At 39.2% G+C, this 19,308-nt stretch overlaps 1 protein-coding gene across 1 annotated transcript in view; it reads right to left on the bottom strand.

The window, feature by feature from the left end:
* The window catches only part of TEKT3 (tektin 3), a 35,967-nt gene extending 17,150 nt beyond the window's left edge, over window positions 1-18,817 (bottom strand). Inside the window, exons 1-3 of the mRNA XM_028089069.2 lie at window positions 18,233-18,817; window positions 15,619-15,702; window positions 1,018-1,088 (exon numbers count right to left, since the gene is read on the bottom strand). Of these exons, the coding sequence (XP_027944870.1) occupies window positions 1,018-1,088; window positions 15,619-15,702; window positions 18,233-18,811 (734 nt within the window). The 5' untranslated portion in view covers window positions 18,812-18,817. The remainder of the gene's footprint in view (window positions 1-1,017; window positions 1,089-15,618; window positions 15,703-18,232) is intronic.
* Between the last annotated feature and the right edge of the window lie 491 nt (window positions 18,818-19,308).

Genomic DNA, 19,308 nt, shown 5'->3' with positions numbered 1-19,308 from the left:
CTCTATAACACGTATTCTTTTCAGGGTCTCACACCTTATCCCTGACAAGGTCAGTATAAGCAGAAGCATCCTTTCCTTTGGGTGACATATTCGATGCTGTTTTCCATGGCCATAATCAGATGAACATTCATCTTTCTAGTCATGTTAGGAAAGAGGCTCAACCAATGTGTTTTCTATGCTGACGGCTGTTATCATGGCTTAAGACCTTCTTTTGATTATTATTCTCCCCCGCCGCAGTCCCCACCGTAAATATTAAGTACCTACTATCTACTATTGCCAACAAAAGAGGGATTTGTATTCTGGGAGAGAGTAGGATGGGTGAACGATTACAGCGCTGCAATGGTATAACCAGAGCACCGGGGAGCAGGTACCAAGGGTCCCTGGGAAATCAGAGAAGGCTGAGTCTTTAAGGAGCTATGGAAATAATCATGAAAGTGAGCCACAATTCATCACTTATCCAGCTGTTGGGCTGAATATATACAAGTCAATCTCTCCTCAAAGAATGAAAGTCTTTTGAGTTAAAAGAACTCTTAGCCATACTCCAAGGTAGGGCAGAAATCCTTTCTTTAGCATCTCAAAATTAGTTTTTTAAGATTTTATTTATATATTTGAGAGAGAGAGTACACGTGCCTGCATGTGTAAGTTTGGGGAGAGGCAGAGGGGGAGGGAATCTCAAGCAGACGCCATGCTGAGCACAAAGCCCCACACAGGGCTCAATCTCATAACCCTGAGATCATGACCTGAGCTGAAACCAAGAGCCTGATGCTTAACTGACTGAGCCACCCAGGCGCCCCTCAAAATTATTTCTTTAGCTACAAATTTAAAGCAAGCACTCCAAGAACTCATCTCAACCTCCAAATAAAAATGTATATGTGCACGTGTGTGTGTGTGTGTGTGTGCATGTGTATCCATATATAAGAAATCCTTACATGAGAAGCTAAGAGAAATTTGAATGGGAGGCATGAAAGCATAGTTTTGAGATAGATTTTAAATTGTATATAGAGTGAAAGATCTTACGCAAGTTGAGCAATGGCCTTATCCAAATGCAGCTTCATCCTTTCTTGACAACACAGAATAATATCAACTTCCTACTCAATTGAAAAAAAAAACACATTAATGTTTTCATCATTGGGTATAACATCCAAAGTCAACAATGTAACAAAACATCAACAAAGGAAAACTCTTCCTGGAAAAAAAATTGTCAACTAAAACAAGAAAACAATTTTTACACCCACTTATTTACCTTTATGCCCTCATGGTCCTGCAATCTAAACATTAAACTGAGGTTCACCCCTTTATAGGGCTACAGGAAAATTATATTATGGAACAATTTGGGACAGGAGTAAAACTGTAGGATTTGTCTTTGTTTTTATCTCTGGCCCTTAACTAAAACAATATAACAATAAGTTAGTAAATAAATTCTGGTGATGTGCAAGGTTGAACTCAGTGCAGGCTTCTTTTATAATAACTATTCTTCCAAGACAAAGTAAACTGGGGAGGGAAAGGGGCAGCCAAAAAGGGATCTCCCTCTGGCAGTGCATATAACCGCAACAGACCCAGCTCTTTGGTCCAAATAGAAATTTGACTTCCACACCGGGAGGCCAGCCCTCCCTCCATTGCCTGTACCCCGCAGCTCAGCTCCTACACTCAGACAAACACCTCTGTACACTGCCCTACTTGACCACACACATGGCATTCTGATGCCTCGAGGATATATATGCTATTACGCAGCATGTGTTATATCAGAGACGTATTAAGTAAACATTTCTCAGGACGCCTGGGTGGCTCAGATGGTTAAGCGTCTGCCTTCGGCTCAGGTCATGATCCCAGGGTCCTGGGATCGAGCCCCACATCGGGCTCCTGGCTCAGCGGGAAGCCTGCTTCTCCTCCCTCTGCCTCTCTCCCTGCTCATGCTCTCTCGCTCTGGATCTCTGTGTCTCAAATGAATAAATAAAATCTTAAAAAAAAAATAAACATTTCTCGCTGCCCTCTGAAATTCATATTCACATTAGAAAGTCTAGAAATTCAAAATAGCACCGAGAAGACATTTAAGAAGTGCACATGGTCACTGTTTTCACTTTTTCAAGCACAGAGGGATCACCCTATGTGTATTGTTTTGTGGCCTGCCTTTTCATTTTATTTTTTTTTAAGATTTTATTTCTGTATTTAGAGAGAGCAGGGGCAGGGGCAGAGGGAAAGGAAGAAAGAGAATCTCAAGCAGACTCCCTACTGAGTGCAAGCCCGTGTCGGCTCGATCTCATGACCCTGAGATCATGACCTGAACTGAGATCAAGAGTGGGACGTTTAAAACCGACTGAGCCACCCAGGTGCCCCCCACCTTTTCATTCTAAACTTGAACATTTTCCCACGACATTGAACTATACCATGATGAACAACCTCAGTAAATGTTGAGACACCACCAAAGGGGTATGCCTTTTTTCAAGGTTTTGACAAATACAGCCAAATTGCCCTTCCGAGAAGCTGTACCCATTTACAACAATAAATGAGAGTACGCTTCCTCTCCTCACCTACTAAGCGGTCACTACCAAATCCTCTCCATTTCTGTCAGCGTGATAGGACCCCTCCCCCAAACAACAAACCTGGTGAAATTTGCAGGTTGATTTTTTTCTTTTGTTTTTTAATTTTATTTTATTATGTTATGTGAGTCACCATACCGTACATCATCAGTTTTTGATGTAGTGTTCCATGATTCATTGTTTGCATATAACACCCAGGGCTCCATGCAATACGTGCCCTCTTTAATACCCATTACTGGGTTAACTGCAGGTTGATATTTTAACTATGTATTTGTTCATCATTCAATTTTCTTCTTTTACGAATTACCTGCTTCTGCGCTTTTTCTGTTGTTTTTTTCTTATTAATTTATAAGGATTCTTCTATTTAAAATTCGATCTTTTCCCATCATAAATGCCATAAATGTAAGCATAGATATATAATATAATAATATATGCATATTTTTAACCAGTTTGTCCCTTGTCTTTTATTTTTGCATAGTGAGTTCGATATTTAGACATACATGATTTCTATGATGTCAAATTTATTAAATATCTCCACTTTGTTCATTTGATTTTAAAGGCCTTCTCCACTCCAATATCAATTACTACTCAACTATATAGTCTTCTTATTCTTTTATTGCTTCACATAAAAATATTAAATATGCCTGGAATTCATTTCAGTGATAACCCTACCGACTCCTTCTTTGGTCCTCTGAATTAATGGAATAAGTGAAAATTACTTCCCACCTCATGTTGTCATCAAGGTTCCCCCTGCCCTTACAGGTAGCAAAGGTTTCTCACACATTCTCACAGTGGGTTGTGTATCAGTCTTTGTTTTTAGTGTTGTTCAGTCTTCATCTTTCTCTGTGGCTTGATGTGTGTATAGCTATTTCGCTAAAGTGTTGCCAAAGGATGCATGGAATGCTGCTTAGAAAATACTACTTAACACCCAAAATCCTAGTGAGCTTTTACACTATGTATACACAATGCATGTAGTGGGAATGTCTGGGACTTTAATGGGGGAAAAAATGCATTTAATGAGACCCTTATTATAAAAAATATTCTTCAACAATAATTTCTATATTTGAATTTAAATAATGTCCTCTGATGTCAGATGGTTGGGGGCAGAAGGGTTCATGGAAATAGGGAATGCCTACCTTTGGAATTGTCTCCCACTGTTAATTTATCTATTAATCTGTACTCAAGGTTCATATGGCTTTAAAAAGTTCAAGGAGTTAGCCTGGTCTAGGAGGACAAAAAGATGGTACCCTGATCAATCCCCCAAGAGAAGCCATTCTATAAGAATTTGGTGAATATCACTGATTGAATGTAAAAGTCAACAGAGTTCATGAGAAAATATTTCAATGTGGCCACCTTCTTCAAAAGCAGGCCTTTTAAGGCTACTTCTTTTCTTTGCCAATGTTTATTTAGTTATTCAAAAAAATTAGACCAGTGTTGGTTAAAAGATATGCTAATATCACTACTTTGAGTAAGCTAAGGATAGACTCATTACTTGAATTAATTGGCAATGATCAAGACACCCCTCAGTTGACAAACCATTACTTTAACTGCAGATTTAGTTATTTTGAGATAAAGTAACCTCTGCTACTGGTCTAGAAAATACTAAACCCCTAAAGCAGTGGTGGTGGTTGTTTAAAAAATAGATTTATTGAGATATAATTCATGTACAATAGAGCTCATGTATTTGACTGTACAATTCAATGGTTTTCAGTATATTCAGAGTTATGTAACCATCACCAGAACCAATTATAGAACATCCTCATTACCTCCCAAAAAACAACATACCCTTTCACTGTCACCCCGTTTCCAATCCCCTCAGCCTGTTTCTCTGAGGCTACCACTAATCTACTCAGTCTCTATAGATTTCCCTAATCTGGACATTTCACAGAAATGGAATCCTGCCATGTGCCGTCCTTTGTGCCTGACTTCTTCACTTTGCATAAATTTTCAAGGATCATCCATGTAGTAGAATGTTTTAGCACTTTTTATGGCTAAATAACATTCTATTGTATGGCTACACCACATTTTACATATCACCGATCAGCTGAAGGACATTTGTGTTGTTTCTAAATGGCTGTTATGAATAATGCTGCTATGAACATTCATGTACAAGTTCTTGTGTAGGCATGTACTTTTTTTTCTCTTGGGCAGATGCATAGGAGTGGAACTACTGAATCATATGGCTACTCTATGTTTAACCATTTTCCAAAGCAGGTGCATCATTTACATCCCAACCAGCACATTCTCACCAACACTTGCTATTATCTGTGTTTCTAAACATAGCCATCCTAAGGGGTGTGAGGTGGTACTTCATTGTGGTTTTATTTGCATTTCCCTGAAGAACTACTGATGAGCATTTTTTACTGCCCTTATCAGCCAGGTGTATGTTCACTTTGGAGAACTCTCTGTCCAAATCCTTTGCCTTTTTGAGTTGGGTTATTTGGGGTTTTTTTAGCTTTGATTTCAAGAGTTTTTTATATATTATAGACACAAGTCCCTTATCAGATATATGATTTGAGAAGATTTTCTTCCATTCTATGGATTTTCTTTTCACTTTGTTGATGATGTTCTTTGAAGCATCCAAGTTTGTCATTTGGTAATGATCAGTTTATTCCTTTTTTCTTATGCTGTCTGTACTTTGTGCTTTTGGTGTCAGATTTAAGAAAGGGTTGCCTACTCCAATGTCACAAATATTTATACCTATGTTTTCTTCTAAGAGTTTTACAATTGTGGCTCTTACATTTAAGTCTTTGATCCACTTTTATTCAATTTTTTATATATGGTGTGATGTCAAAGTCCAACTTCAGTCTTTTGCACACAGATATCCAACTGTCCTATCACCATTTGTTCATGAGAGTATTCCTTTCCCAGTGATCATCTCGGCACCCTTGTTGAAGATGAATTGATTGTAAAAGGGAGGGTTTATTTCTGGATTCTCAAATTCTATTCCATTGATCTATATGTTTATCTTTATTGTCTCATGTATTGTAACTTTGTAGTAAGTTTTTAAGTCAAGAAGTGTGGGTCCTCTGAATTTCTCCTTTTTCAATATTATTTTGGCTATTCTGAATCCCTTGAATCTCCATGTGAATTTCAGGATCAGCTTGTCAGTTTTTACAAAGAAGTCAACTGGGATTTTGACAAGGATTCTGTTGAATCTATGGTCCATGTTGAGAAGTACAGCCACCTTAACACTATTTAAGTCTTCCAATACATGTACATGATATGTCCACTCATTTAGGTCTTCACTAATTCCTATCAACAATATTTTTTTTAATTTTTTTATTGTTATGTATATCACCATATATTACATCATTAGTTTTTGATGTAGTGTTCCATGATTCATTGTTTGTTCATAAAACCCAGTGCTCCATGCAGAATGTGCCCTCTTTAATACCCATCACCAGGCTAACCCATCCCCCACCCCTCCTCCCCTCTAGAACCCTCAGTTTGTTTTTCAGAGTCCATCCTCTCTCATGGTTCCTCTCCCCCTCTGACTTACTCCCCTTCATTCTTCCTCTCCTGTTATCTTCTTCTTTTTCTTTTTTCTTAAAATATGTTGCGTTGTTTCAGAAGTACAGATCTGTGATTCAACAGTCTTACACAACTCACAGCGCTCACCGTAGCACATACCCTCCCCAATGTCTATCACCAAGCCACCCCATCCCTTCGACCCCCGACCACTCCAGCAACCCTCAGTTTGTTTCCTGATTAAGGATTCCTCATATCAGTGAGGTCATATGATACATGTCTTTCTCTGATTGACTTATTTCACTTAGCATAACACCCTCCAGTTCCATCCACGTCGTTGCAAATGGCAAGATCTTATTCCTTTTGATGGCTGCATAATATTCCATTGTGTATATATACCACCTCTTCTTTATCCATTCATCTGTCGATGGGCATCTTGGCTCTTTCCACAGTTTGGCTATTGTGCACATTGCTGCTATAAACATTGGGGTGCACGTACCCCTTCGGATCCCTACATTTGTATCTTTGGGGTAAATACCCAGTAGTGCAATTGCTGGATCGAACGGTAGCTCTAACTTCAACTGTTTGAGGAACCTCCATACTGTTTTCCAGAGGGGTTGCACCAGCTTGCATTCCCACCAACAGTGTAGGAGGGTTCCCCTTTCTCCACATCCCTGCGAACATCTGTCGTTCCCTGACTTGGTAATTTTAGCCATTCTGACGGGTGTGAGGTGGTATCTCATGGAGGTTTTGATTTGGATTTCCCTGATGCCGAGCGATGTTGAGCACTTTTTCATGTGCCTGTTGGCCATTTGGATGTCTTCTTTGGAAAAATGTCTGTTCATATCTTCTGCCCATTTCTTGATGGGATTATTTGTTCTTTGGGTGTTGAGTTTGATAAGTTCTTTATAGATTTTGGATACTAGCCCTTTATCTGATAAGTCATTTGCAAATATTTGCTCCCATTCTGTCGGTTGTCTTTTGGTTTTGTGGACTGTTTTTTTGCTGTGCAAAAGCTTTTTATCTTGATGAAATCCCAATAGTTCATTTTTGCCCTGGCTTCCCGTGCCTTTGGCGATGTGTCTAGGAAGAAGTTGCTGTGGCTGAGGTCGAAGAGGTTGCTACCTGTGTTCTCCTTTAGGATTTGGATGGACTCCTGTCTCACGTTTAGGTCTTTCAACCATTTGGAGTCTATTTTTGTGTGTGGTGTAAGGAAATGGTCCAGTTTCATTCTTCTGCATGTGGCTGTCCAATTTTCCCAACACCATTTGTTGAAGAGACTGTCTTTTTGCCATTGGACATTCTTTCCTGCTTTGTCAAAGATAAGTTGACCATAGAGTTGAGGGTCCATTTCTGGGCTCTCTCTTCTGTTCCATTGATCTATGTGTCTGTGTTTGTGCCAGTACCATACTGTCTTGATGATGACAGCTTTGTAATAGAGCTGGAAGTCCGGAATTGTGATGCCGCCAGCTTTGCTTGTCTTTTTCAAGATTCCTCTGGCTATTCGGGGTCTCTTCTGGTTCCATACAAATTGTAGGATTATTTGTTCCATTTCTTTGAAAAAAGTGGATGGTATTTTGATGGGGATTGCATTGAATGTGTAGATTGCTCTAGGCAGCATTGACATCTTCACAATGTTGGTTCTCCCAATCCATGAGCATGGAACGTTTTTCCATTTCTTTGTGTCTTCTTCAATTTCTTTCTTGAGTATTTTATAGTTTTCTGAGTACAGATCCTTTGCCTCTTTGGTTAAATTTATTCCTAGGTATCTTATGGTTTGGGGTGCAATTGTGAATGGGATAGACTCCTTGATTTGTCTCTCTTCTGTCTTGTTGTTGGTGTATAGGAATGCCACTGATTTCTGTGCATTGATTTTATAGCCTGCTACTTGACTGAATTCCTGTATGAGTTCTAGCAGTTTTGGGGTGGACTCTTTTGGGTTTTCCACATACAGTATCATATCATCTGCAAAGAGTGAGAGTTTGACTTCCTCTTTGCCGATTTGGATGCCTTTGATCTCTTTTTGTTGTCTGATTGCTGTGGCTAGGACTTCTAAGACTATGTTGAATAGCAGCGGTGAGAGTGGACATCCCTGCCGCGTTCCTGACCTTAGGGGAAAAGCTCTCAGCCTTTCCCCATTGAGAATGATATTCGCTGTAGGTTCTTCATAGATGGCTTTTATGATATTGAGGTATGTACCCTCTATCCCTATACTCTGAAGAGTTTTGATCAAGAAAGGATGCTGTACTTTGTCAAATGCTTTTTCTGCATCTATTGAGAGGATCATATGATTCTTGTTCTTTCTTTTGTTAATGTATTGTATCACGTTGATTGATTTGCGGATGTTGAACCAGCCTTGCAGCCCAGGGATAAATCCCACTTGGTCGTGGTGAAGAATCCTTTTAATGTACTGTTGGATCCTATTGGCTAGTATTTTGGTGAGAATTTTTGCATCCATGTTCATCAAGGATATTGGTCTGTAATTCTCCTTTTTGATGGGGTCTTTGTCTGGTTTTGGGATCAAGGTAATGCTGGCCTCATAAAATGAGTTCGGAAGTTTTCCTTCCATTTCTATTTTTTGGAACAGTTTCAGGAGAATAGGTATTAATTCTTCTTTAAATGTCTGATAGAATTCCCCTAGGAAGCCATCTGGCCCTGGGCTTTTGTTTGTTGGGAGATTTTTGATGACTGCTTCAATTTCCTTAGTGGTTATAGGTCTATTCAGCTTTTCTATTTCTTCCTGGTTCAATTTTGGTAGTTGATACACATCTAGGAATGCACCCATTTCTTCCAGGTTATCTAATTTGCTGGCATAGAGTGCTCATAATATGTTCTTATAATTGTTTGTATTACTTTGGTGTTGGTTGTGATCTCTCCTCTTTCATTCATGATTTTGTTGATTTGGGTCATTTCTCTTTTCTTTTTGATCAGTCTGGCCAGGGGTTTATCAATCTTGTTAATTCTTTCAAAGAACCAGCTCCTAGTTTCGTTGATCTGTTCTACTGTTCCTTTGGCTTCTAGTTCATTGATATCTGCTCTGATCTCTAGTATTTCTCTTCTCCTGCTGGGTTTAGGCTTTATTTGCTGTTCTTTCTCCAGCTCCTTTAGGTGTAGGGTTAGGTTGTGTATTGGAGACCTTTCTTGTTTCTTGAGAAAGGCTTGTATTGCTATATACTTTCCTCTCAGGACTGCCTTTGCTGTATCCCAAAGATTTTGAACAGTTGTGTTTTCATTTTCATTGGTTTCCATGAATTTTTTTCATTCTTCTTTAATTTCCTGGTTGACCCATTCATTCTTTAGTAGGATGCTCTTTAGCCTCCATGTATTTGAGTTCTTTCCGACTTTCCTCTTGTGATTGAGTTCTAGTTTCAAAGCATTGTGGTCTGAAAATATGCAGGGAATGATCCCAGTCTTTTGGTACCGGTTGAGACCTGATTTGTGACCTAGGATGGGATCAATTCTGGAGAATGTTCCATGGGCACTAGAGAAGAATGTGTATTCCGTTGCTTTGGGATGGAATGTTCTGAATATGTCTGTGAAGTCCATTTAGTCCAGTGTTTCATTTAAAGTCTTTATTTCCTTGTTGATCTTTTGCTTAGATGATCTGTCCATTTCAGTCAGGGGGGTGTTAAAGTCCCCCACTATTATTGTATTGTTGTCAATGTGTTTCTTTGCTTTTGTTATTAATTGCCTTATATAATTGGCTGCTCCCATGTTCGGGGCATAGATATTTACTATTGTTAGATCTTCTTGTTGGATAGACCCTTTAAGTAGGATATAGTGTCCTTCCTCATCTCTTATTACAGTCTTTGTTTTAAAATCTAATTTGTCTGATCTAAGGATTGCCACCCCAGCTTTCTTTTGGTGTCCATTAGCATGGTAAATGGTTTTCCACCCCCTCACTTTCAATGTGGGGGTGTCTTTGGGTCTAAAATGAGTCTCTTGCAGATAGCATGTCAACGGGTCTTGTTTTTTTATCTGATCTGATAGGCTGTATCTTTTGATTGGGGCATTTAGCCCATTTACATTCAGGGTAACGATTGAAAGGTATGAATTTAGTGCCATTGTATTGCCTGTAAGGTGACTGTTACTGTATATTGTCTGTGTTCCTTTCTGATCTATGCTGCTTTTAGGCTCTCTCTTTGCTTAGAGGACCCCTTTCAATATTTCTTGGAGGGCTGCTTTCGTGTTTGCAAATTCCTTTAGTTTTTGTTTGTTCTGGAAGCTTTTAATCTCTCCTTCTATTTTCAATGACAGCCTAGCTGGATATAGTATTCTTGGCTGCATATTTTTCTCGTTTAGTGCTCTGAAGATATCTTGCCAGTCCTTTCTGGCCTGCCAGGTCTCTGTGGATAGGTCTGTTGCCAATCTAATGTTTCTACCATTGTAGGTTACATATCTCTTCTCCCGAGCTGCTTTCAGGATTTTCTCTTTGTCTCTGAGACTCGTAAGTTTTACTATTAGATGTCGGGGTGTTGACCTATTATTATTGATTTTGAGAGGGGTTCTCTGTGCCTCCTGGATTTTGATGCCTGTTTCCTTCCTCACATTAGGGAAGTTCTCTGCTATTATTTGCTCCAATATACCTTCTGCCCCCCTCTCTCTCTTTCTTCTTCTTCTGGGATCCCAATTATTCTAATGTTGTTTCGTCTTATTGTATCGCTTATCTCTCGAATTCTGCCCTCGTGATCCTGTAGTTGTTTCTCTCTCTTTTTCTCAGCCTCTTTATTTTCCATCATTTGGTCTTCTATATCGCTGATTCTCTCTTCTGCCTCATTTATCCTAGCATTTAGTGCCCCCATTTTTTATTGCACTTCATCAATAGCCTTTTTGATTTTGACTTGGTTAGATTTTAGTTCTTTTATTTCTCCAGAAAGGGTTTCTCTAATAACTTCCATGCTTTTTTCAAGCCCAGCTACTATCTTTAAAGTCATGAGTCTGAACTCTAGGTCGACATCGTACTAATGTCCATATTGAGTAGGTCCCTGGCTGACGGTACTACCTCTTGTTCTTTTTGCTGAGGTGATTTTTTTCGTCTTGTCATTTCGTCCAGAGGAGAATAGATGAATGAGAGAACCAAATGCTAACAGGTTTACAACGTCCCCAGCAAATATACTGTATACAAATCAGAAAAGACCTGAAACCAGTGGAAAAGAAAGGGAAAGAAAGAAAAAAGAGAGAGAAAAAAAAAAGAAAAAAAGATAAAAACAAAAACAGAACAATACAAAAAAAGCAGAATATGATCAAATATGATCAGGCTAGTGCATAGATCAGTGCCACACACTAGATTTTGGGCATATTTTGGTCTGTTAGAAAAAAGTGCCTCCTAAAATTTTAAAGGAAGAAAGACATATATGTACAAAATAAGGGTTGATACAATGAAGGGATGGAAGATGACTGTAAAGATGAAAATTATAAAAGATTTTATAAAAGGACTTGATAAGAAGTTGTTTGAAAAAAGAAAGAAAATTTAAGAAAAAAAAAAAAGGAAAAAGGGAGAGAATGTGATCAGGCAGGAGACTAGAACAAAGCCATACACTAGTGATTTAGGGTATATTTTGATCTGTTAGAAGAAACTGTATCTCAAAATTTTAAAGAGAGAACAACTTATATATATATATGCCAAAAATAAGGGTAACTACTATGGAGGGATAAAATATGATTCTAAAAATGAAAAATAAAAAATGTTTTTTTTTAAAAGGATTGATAAGATGTTGGTTGAAAAAGGGAAAAAGAAAAATTAAAAAAAACCAGTTAACAAAAATTAACTTTGATGAACTAATGAATCATGGTAAAAAAAGGCCATGAATTCTATGTGCAGTATTCCCCTAGCGCTGGAGTTCTCCCGTTCTCCTTGATCAGTAAACTTGGTCTTGGCTTGCTGGCTGTTCGTGCTGATCTTCTGGGGGAGGGGCCTGTTGCTGTGGTTTCCAAATGTCTTTGCCGGAGGCGGAATTGCCCCGCCCTTGTCGGTCCGGGCTAAGCAAGCTGCTCGGGTTTGACCTCAGGAGCTTTTGTTCCCTGCCAGCTCTCGGCACAGCCTTGGAGGACCAGGGCAAAAATGGTGGCCTCCCAATCTCCACCCGGAGGAGCTGAGAACTCGGGGCCCCGCTCCTCAGTGCGCCCCCAGAGAAAAGCATTCACTCCCATGTCCCCGGTCTCCGGCCGCACTCCGTGCTCACCCGGCCTGTGACCGAGCGTTTCTATGTCTGGCACCCGACCCCGTGTGGAGTCTCCAAACCCAGCAGATCCCTGCGGTGCGCTCCCGCGCCGCTCCTCCCGGGGGAGGAAGGGGAGTCTCCCCGGCTCTGCCGCTTGTTGGGTCCCTGCTGGGGGAGCAGTGGCCCGGCTGTCACTGATCACAGTTTATGGCCACCCCGAGCTGAGAGCCCGCGCCTTGGCTCCGTCTCTGCAGCCGGCTTCCCCGCTCCGATACCTGGGAGCTCTGGCGCACTCAGGCACCCCCGGTCTTTCTGTGACCCCTAGGGTCCTGAGACCACACTGTCCCGCGAGGGTTCCACCCCCTGCTTAGCCACTGCAGCGACGTCCCTCAGCCGAGCCAACTTTTAAAAGGTCCGATTTTGTGCTCCGCGGCTCTAGCACTTGCCAGAAGCGGCCGACGGAGGCCCCCTCCCCCGCCGTCTATCCTCCCGAATATCGCCTCGGATTCACTTCTCCGCACGTCCTACCTTCCAGTAAGTGGTCGCTTCTCTGTTCAGAGAGTTGTTGCTACTCTCCTCTTCGATCTCCTGTTGAGTTCGTAGGTGTTCAGAATGGTTTGATCCCTATTCCGCTGAATTCCTGAGACCAGACGAAATCTAGGTCTCCTACTCCTCCGCCATCTTGCTCCTGGCCCGAAACTCTATTTTTAATTCTATCAACAATATTTTATAGTGGTTCTGAACTCTGGCTGTTCATTAAAATTACCTGGGGAATATTTTTAATACCAATGCCTAGTCCCCACTCCAGATTTGAATCAGAATTTCTGGGTGTGGGACCCAGTCGTTGATGTTTTGAAAACCTTCTTCAAGTGATTCTAAGGTGCAGCCAGGTTTGAGAGCTAGAATAATACACTAAAAGTAGTAAAGTTTAAAAAAAAGAAAAACTCTTGTAAATACCAAGAGATATTCTGAGGAAGTTAAGAATTGTTAGAACCAATGTATAATTTACTTGATACAAAACATCTCAGGATCAGTGAGAAGAGGCCAAAGGATATTTGCTGGTAAATTCTTCCCCCTTTAGAATGACAAAGTAGATTACAGATTATTTCAAGATGGGAGATTCATCAGAGGTAGGGAAGGAAGAAGAGCAGAGCATCGACCCATCCACATAAAGCTACTTGATTCAGGATCTTGTTCCTAATCACTCATGTGGCAGCAATAGGTACTGTGGCTTTTATAAAATAGGTTGCATAGCCTCTTTGTAGTGGCCAAAACTTTCCTGAATTTGTTATTTCCACGCATATTTCTTTCGGAGGATCACACAGTAGAGGAAAGCAAAGAGCAAATTAAAAAAAAAAAAACTTCTGCTTATCATCCATAATGCAATAGGTCACTAAAAATAATTTAATGCAATGTTAAAAGGGACCCTGATGATTTATGAGGATAATATTACTGATGACCAAGTTGCTAGCTCATCACATTTACTTTCTTACCAAGGATTTTTTTTTTTTTTTTTTTTTTTACCAAGGACCAATCAGAGAAAGGCAAACAGGAGGGACCCAGCCATGCTGGTTCAAGGATAGTGAATTGATTTCCTGCTGCAGAAATTCAGCAAGTCAGAGTAGGAAATGGGACTGAGAAGGAGTGAGAGCCAGACAATGGAACGTCATAGAAATTAGGAAGTCAAGGAAGAGTTTTTAGCGGCTCGAACCACTGGTGATAATGGTAGTACAGATCCAAGTAAAGGGAAGATATTGGGGGATTTCGCATTAACCAGCTCTGAAGGAGGAAAGGATGGTTTTGAACAATGGTAAGAGAGAACAGAATGGAAAGGAGAGGAACAATTTTACAGAAGCCGGAAACTGATTACAAAGGGTGAAGATAGTCAGCAAGCCATGCCACAAGTGACAAACAGGAGAACCTTGGTACCATCAGTAGGAAGGGGAAGGTGGAAAGCATCGGGGTAGAAGGAAAGTACACTTTCAGGCTTCGTGAATATGAACCAAAAAAGCGGGGAGGGTAGCAGGCTTACCAACATAAGTTCATTTGACAGGGACTTAGGGACACAGAACTAATGCACAATAGAGTGTCTGGCCTGAAAAAGAGATTAGGAAGGGCCAAAGCATGTAGTGGATGATATCCTAAGGAATGGCACAGATCTTGTGGGAGTAAGTCTGGCAAGTGAAGGCCACAGAACTTAGACCTAAGTCACATTTAATTGGTGGACATGGAAGGGAGCCTAGCAGGAGAATCAGCATAGTAGTGCACATATGGCTATCAGCTTCTGGATGACAATTTGGCTATATAGCAAAACTTCCCAAAAGCGTCTGCCTTTTGACCCATCCATTACATTTCTTGGTAAGTATTCTAAGGAAATAATCAGAAACACATACAGTTGTCAATAATAATATTTTTGTACACAGCTGTGTTATTATAATAGCAAGAAAACCAAAGGGGGACTGAGATAGGGAAACAACTTAACTATTCAAAAAGAAACAAAAAGAAAGAACTGATTTTTTTTTTAAATGGTAGCGCCTTCACATTGTGGAACACAGTGTAACCATTAAAATCATGCATATCATACATACACACATAGAAGTGTATCTAATACTATAGGAAGATTACCCCAACACAATTCTTAAATGAATAAAGCACTTTCAGAGGGGAAGGATGAATAGGCAGCACACACAGGATTCTTACGGAAGTGAAAATACTCTGTATACTACAATGATGGATATGTCATTATACCTTTGTCCAAACCCATAAAATCCGCACCACCAAGAGTGAACCCTGAGGGTATTCCGTATTCCAGACTTTGGATGACAATGATGTATCAATGTAGGTTCATCAATGGTGACAAATGTACCACTCTGGTGGGGGCTGTTGGTAATGGGGGAAGCGGTACCCTCGCAGGGGCTATATGGGAAATCTCTATGCCTTACCCTCAGTTTTGCTGTGAACCTAAAACTGCTCTAAAAAAGATTAAGTCTTTAAAAAGAATGGTGCTGCCTTCCCTACAACCATATTTAAGAATAAACATCACTGAGCATTTATCCATCAAAAAAAGCACTATTCAAATTATGTATACAGTATAATTCTAATCTTGAAGACATGTTTGTGTGTCTTTAAGTTGGATGGTGTGTAAGTATGATCAATAAAAAGAAATTCTCTGAAATTCTCTGAATAAACTGAAATTCTCCAAAATTAACATGATTTCTGTCCAACTGAGCTTCAGATGATTTTTATCTTTCTTTATCCTAGTCTGTGTCTTTTGAATTCCCTCAATAAACATGCATTACTTTTATAACCAAAAAAAAATCTTTTCTAAATGCTATAACATTTGATACTATAACTTATTTATAAATGGCTTCATATAACATAATTTTTGTTTGTTTCTACACATTAAGCACATGTTTGCAACTACATTTCTTGCTATTGACCATACTTACCGTCAACAGTTCGGCTTCCACTTCATCGTGAACTAGATCAATCCCCATTCTCTTCTCTCGATGAAACAGACATTCTCTGGCTACCTACAGATACACAAACAATGGGAAGCACTAATACAAAGTAACTAAAATCAGCTATGAGCAGCTCTAAGGATTTGGTTCTAAAACAAGTCAATAGATACTCCCAATACCAACTTACCAACTTTTCAAGCCATTTTGCGGGAAATCTAGCATGAGACCCACCATAACAACTAAGTAAATCCTTATTGCTAGTTAAAAGGTAGATCTCACTCTTCAAAGCGATTTGGAAAAAAATTCTAATTTGGAAAGGTGACAAAATCAAGCATATGGCATCTACTTGATTCCTACAAATTAACATCAGAGAAAATTACTCAGCATTAATTTCTGCTACAGAAATAATATCCTGAAACATTATTTCCAAATATTTTCTACTGAGATGAGTGAGGAAGAAGCAAATTATTATCCTTAAAGAATCCAAAATATTTGTGTAGCCAAAAATCCAAGTGATTATTTTAAGTACCATTTATTGTTTTCCTAATTACAAAAATAATGTGCCTTATCCATTAAAGAGAAAAAACATAGAAAAGTAGAAAATGATTTGGCCATATTCCTATCACAGTTTTGTTGTTTATAACAAAACAGAGGTTATAATGTCCTTACAATTTTACATGATGCTTTTTAGGATTGACATTAAATGGTAAGCCCCGCTCATAAAATATTCTTTGAGACAAAGTATGCTAATGACTCGGGTGGAAAACAGCTTGGATTGCTAACAATAAATTATGTATGAAAGAACATTATGCAAATGTTAAAACACTTTTTTCAAAGATTATTTCATGACATGGAATGACTGTATAATGTGAATGTTTTCAGCATAAAATATAATAGTACGTGCAGTGTAATGTGGACATCATATTGTTGAACAAAATCTTTGAATGAATGTATATTTTTTTAGTAAAATTTCTAGTAAAATTCATTTACTAGAAAATGAATTAATGGGTTGAGGGGAAAATGAATTAATGGGTTGAGGGGAACTCTGATTATTTTCATGTATATTACTAATCTGCTTTTTGTAAGTTTCTACTAACCCAAGTCTAGTAGGATTCTATTCATCTTACCTGCAACATAGAAAGGTATCCATCTTCTTCACTTTGGCCAATTCTAGATGTCATCAGTTTCCACTGTTGCAAATATGATAGGCCAAAGATGGATACTTCATTGATTTAATTTGCATTTTTATTAGGGAATTTTAACTTTTTTTCTTATATTAGTTGATCATCTGGATTTTCCCTTTTGAGATGTTTCTGTTTATGTGACTAATTCTAATTTTAATCAGGACCTTCCTACACTGTGCTGATAGTAAATGTTCGAACACAGAGGAACATCTGGACAAGAATTGCAGAAAAAAATACAAATTAGACCCATCTCACTGAAAGGAAGAAACTGCATGTCCTCTGCAAATTCAGAGGGCAAGTGGCTATCATTTTAAGGATACTCTAAAGTGGAGCGGGTAAGGTGGGGTGCAGAATAGACCAGGAAACCTCAAAATGAGCCAGAGCACAAAGAAAGTATGGAAGGGCTTCCGATCCTAAAAAACATCTAATGATAAGTTAATTTAAAGGACATCATTTGAGAAATCCTTTCTTAGGATTTCTGGAGGTTGTGTGTATTTTTGTGTGCTTGTGTTTGGTGAGGGGACAGGGTGGGAGTGTGCAATAAGAAATAACAACGTTCAGGGGTCTCCAACAAACTCTTCAACCCACTAGACTTCTAGCTCCTTAATTTTCTAAACTCTTCTGCTATAGATGTCATAATAAAGACCTACTGCAAATGTTTATCACATGGGAAGTAAGTCATACAAACATGAAGAAAAAAATGGTGTTTGCTTCATCAATATATATACACCTTCTGATTTCCGTAATTTGTGCATCTTCAAATTACGGAATGTCTTCTTTCAATGGTGGTGGGTAGAATGGGGTTGGAGCCCCCTCCCTCAATCACACACTTGGCGGGGTTGGGGGGGTGGGGTGAGCAGTAGCCAGAGGCCAGCAACAAACTAAAATGCTGCCTCCATGACCATAACAACTGGCTTAACCTCAGGCCCATTTCTCTATTCAATCAAACTCACCCCATCTCCTAAGATGGTCTCATTGATCATTTCACTGTGCCCTAAAAAGGAATCATAACATATGCACAGGAGGCATTTCATGACACAGATTAAAAGAATAGGACTTTTTCCCTTCAAATATTATATACAATAATCCAAGGACAGCAACGCCCAGGCAGCCTTTTTAATAAATGGGAAGATGGCATTCTTACCATAAAACACCGTGGACCCTAAGGGTGTCTCTCTACTTAACCTCCTTTGCTTTGCATTCAGAATTCATTCTACTTAAAAGGTTGTTCTGTAGGATGTGTAAAACTGGTCATGGTTTTAGCAACTACTAAAAGTAGATATAGACGGATTGATAGGAGGTTGGCCTCTATAGGTGAAGTGAAGCGTAATTTGACAGAGAATGACCACAGTAATTCAACTAGTGGATTATAAACATACATATATGTAGTGTCTTTTATTATAAGGGCTTATATTTACCTGAAGAGGGGCTTCTGTCTCCATCAAAGCCCTCTCCAATTTTTTCTTAACATCAGTGTGTTCATTTGTCTCTCCAATCACTGCATCCAACTCATGAGTGATTTCAGATTTCCAAAATCCTATGTCATTGACTCGTTCTCCCAAATTTTGGGTGGAGTCTGCTTGAGTTTTTCTTGTTTGCTGATATTTGTCTTGAATCAGGCGAGATGTATCTACCCTTAGTCTCTCTGAATTATGTCGGGAAGTGTTGGATTCTCGATAGTTGGTTAAATTGGACCTGTACCAATCATCAGGAGTATACCTTGTGAAGAGAGTGGTTCTATTGGAAACAAAGGGAAGCATGGTACTCTCGCACACCTTCTGAGATCTGGTGCAGTACGGACCCAAGGTCGGCAAGTTGGAGGCTACTTTGTAGTATGTACTTGGTCTCCAAGGAAGGCTCAAGGTATGGGTTAAATTGTAGTGGGGGAAGCGGTCCCTATAGCTTGATGCCATAGTACTGATGGCTGGTAGAAAGTTGGTTGGTGTTGGTCTAGGGTGGGCATAAGTTGCCGTTAACGTAGAACCTAAAGGCTCCATGATGCTCAAACACTATTTGTAAATCTCTCCTGTTTAAAAGGGGGGGAGGATGTAAAAACAGACAGTCACATAAATTAATCTTTGGTGAAAATTTACAAATAAAAGCCACATTTGACTTTTAGTAGCAGTACTCCCTAACATATCAGGTATTTGTTCTAATTTGACATCCACCCTTACCAGTGATAATATGTTCCAAAAATATTTTTTTCCCATCTCTGTTTCTAGAATATACTAAAAACTACTCTTTTTTTGGATTGGCCCCTTGAATTTCTGAAATTTTTTTAAATTATGATTTAAATTTAAGTTATTATTATCTTGTAACAAATCCAAATTAAGAGCCTAAAGTATGCATTTCAACAGGGACTCAAATCTTCACTCTGCTATTTACTAGCTGTGAGGCACTGGGCAAATTACTTAAGCTATCCGTGCCTCAATTTCCTCATCTCCAAATTGGGAATAATAATAGTACTTACTTCTCTGGATTATTATGAGAGGTA

Source organism: Eumetopias jubatus, unplaced genomic scaffold, assembly GCF_037043125.1.
Source record: "Eumetopias jubatus isolate StellerSeaLion01/CBP00866 unplaced genomic scaffold, mEumJub1_p1.0 scaffold_10, whole genome shotgun sequence".
NCBI classification, from domain to species: Eukaryota; Metazoa; Chordata; class Mammalia; order Carnivora; family Otariidae; genus Eumetopias; species Eumetopias jubatus.
Note: the sequence above shows the minus strand (reverse complement) of the source record. Positions and strands in the feature narration are given on the sequence as shown.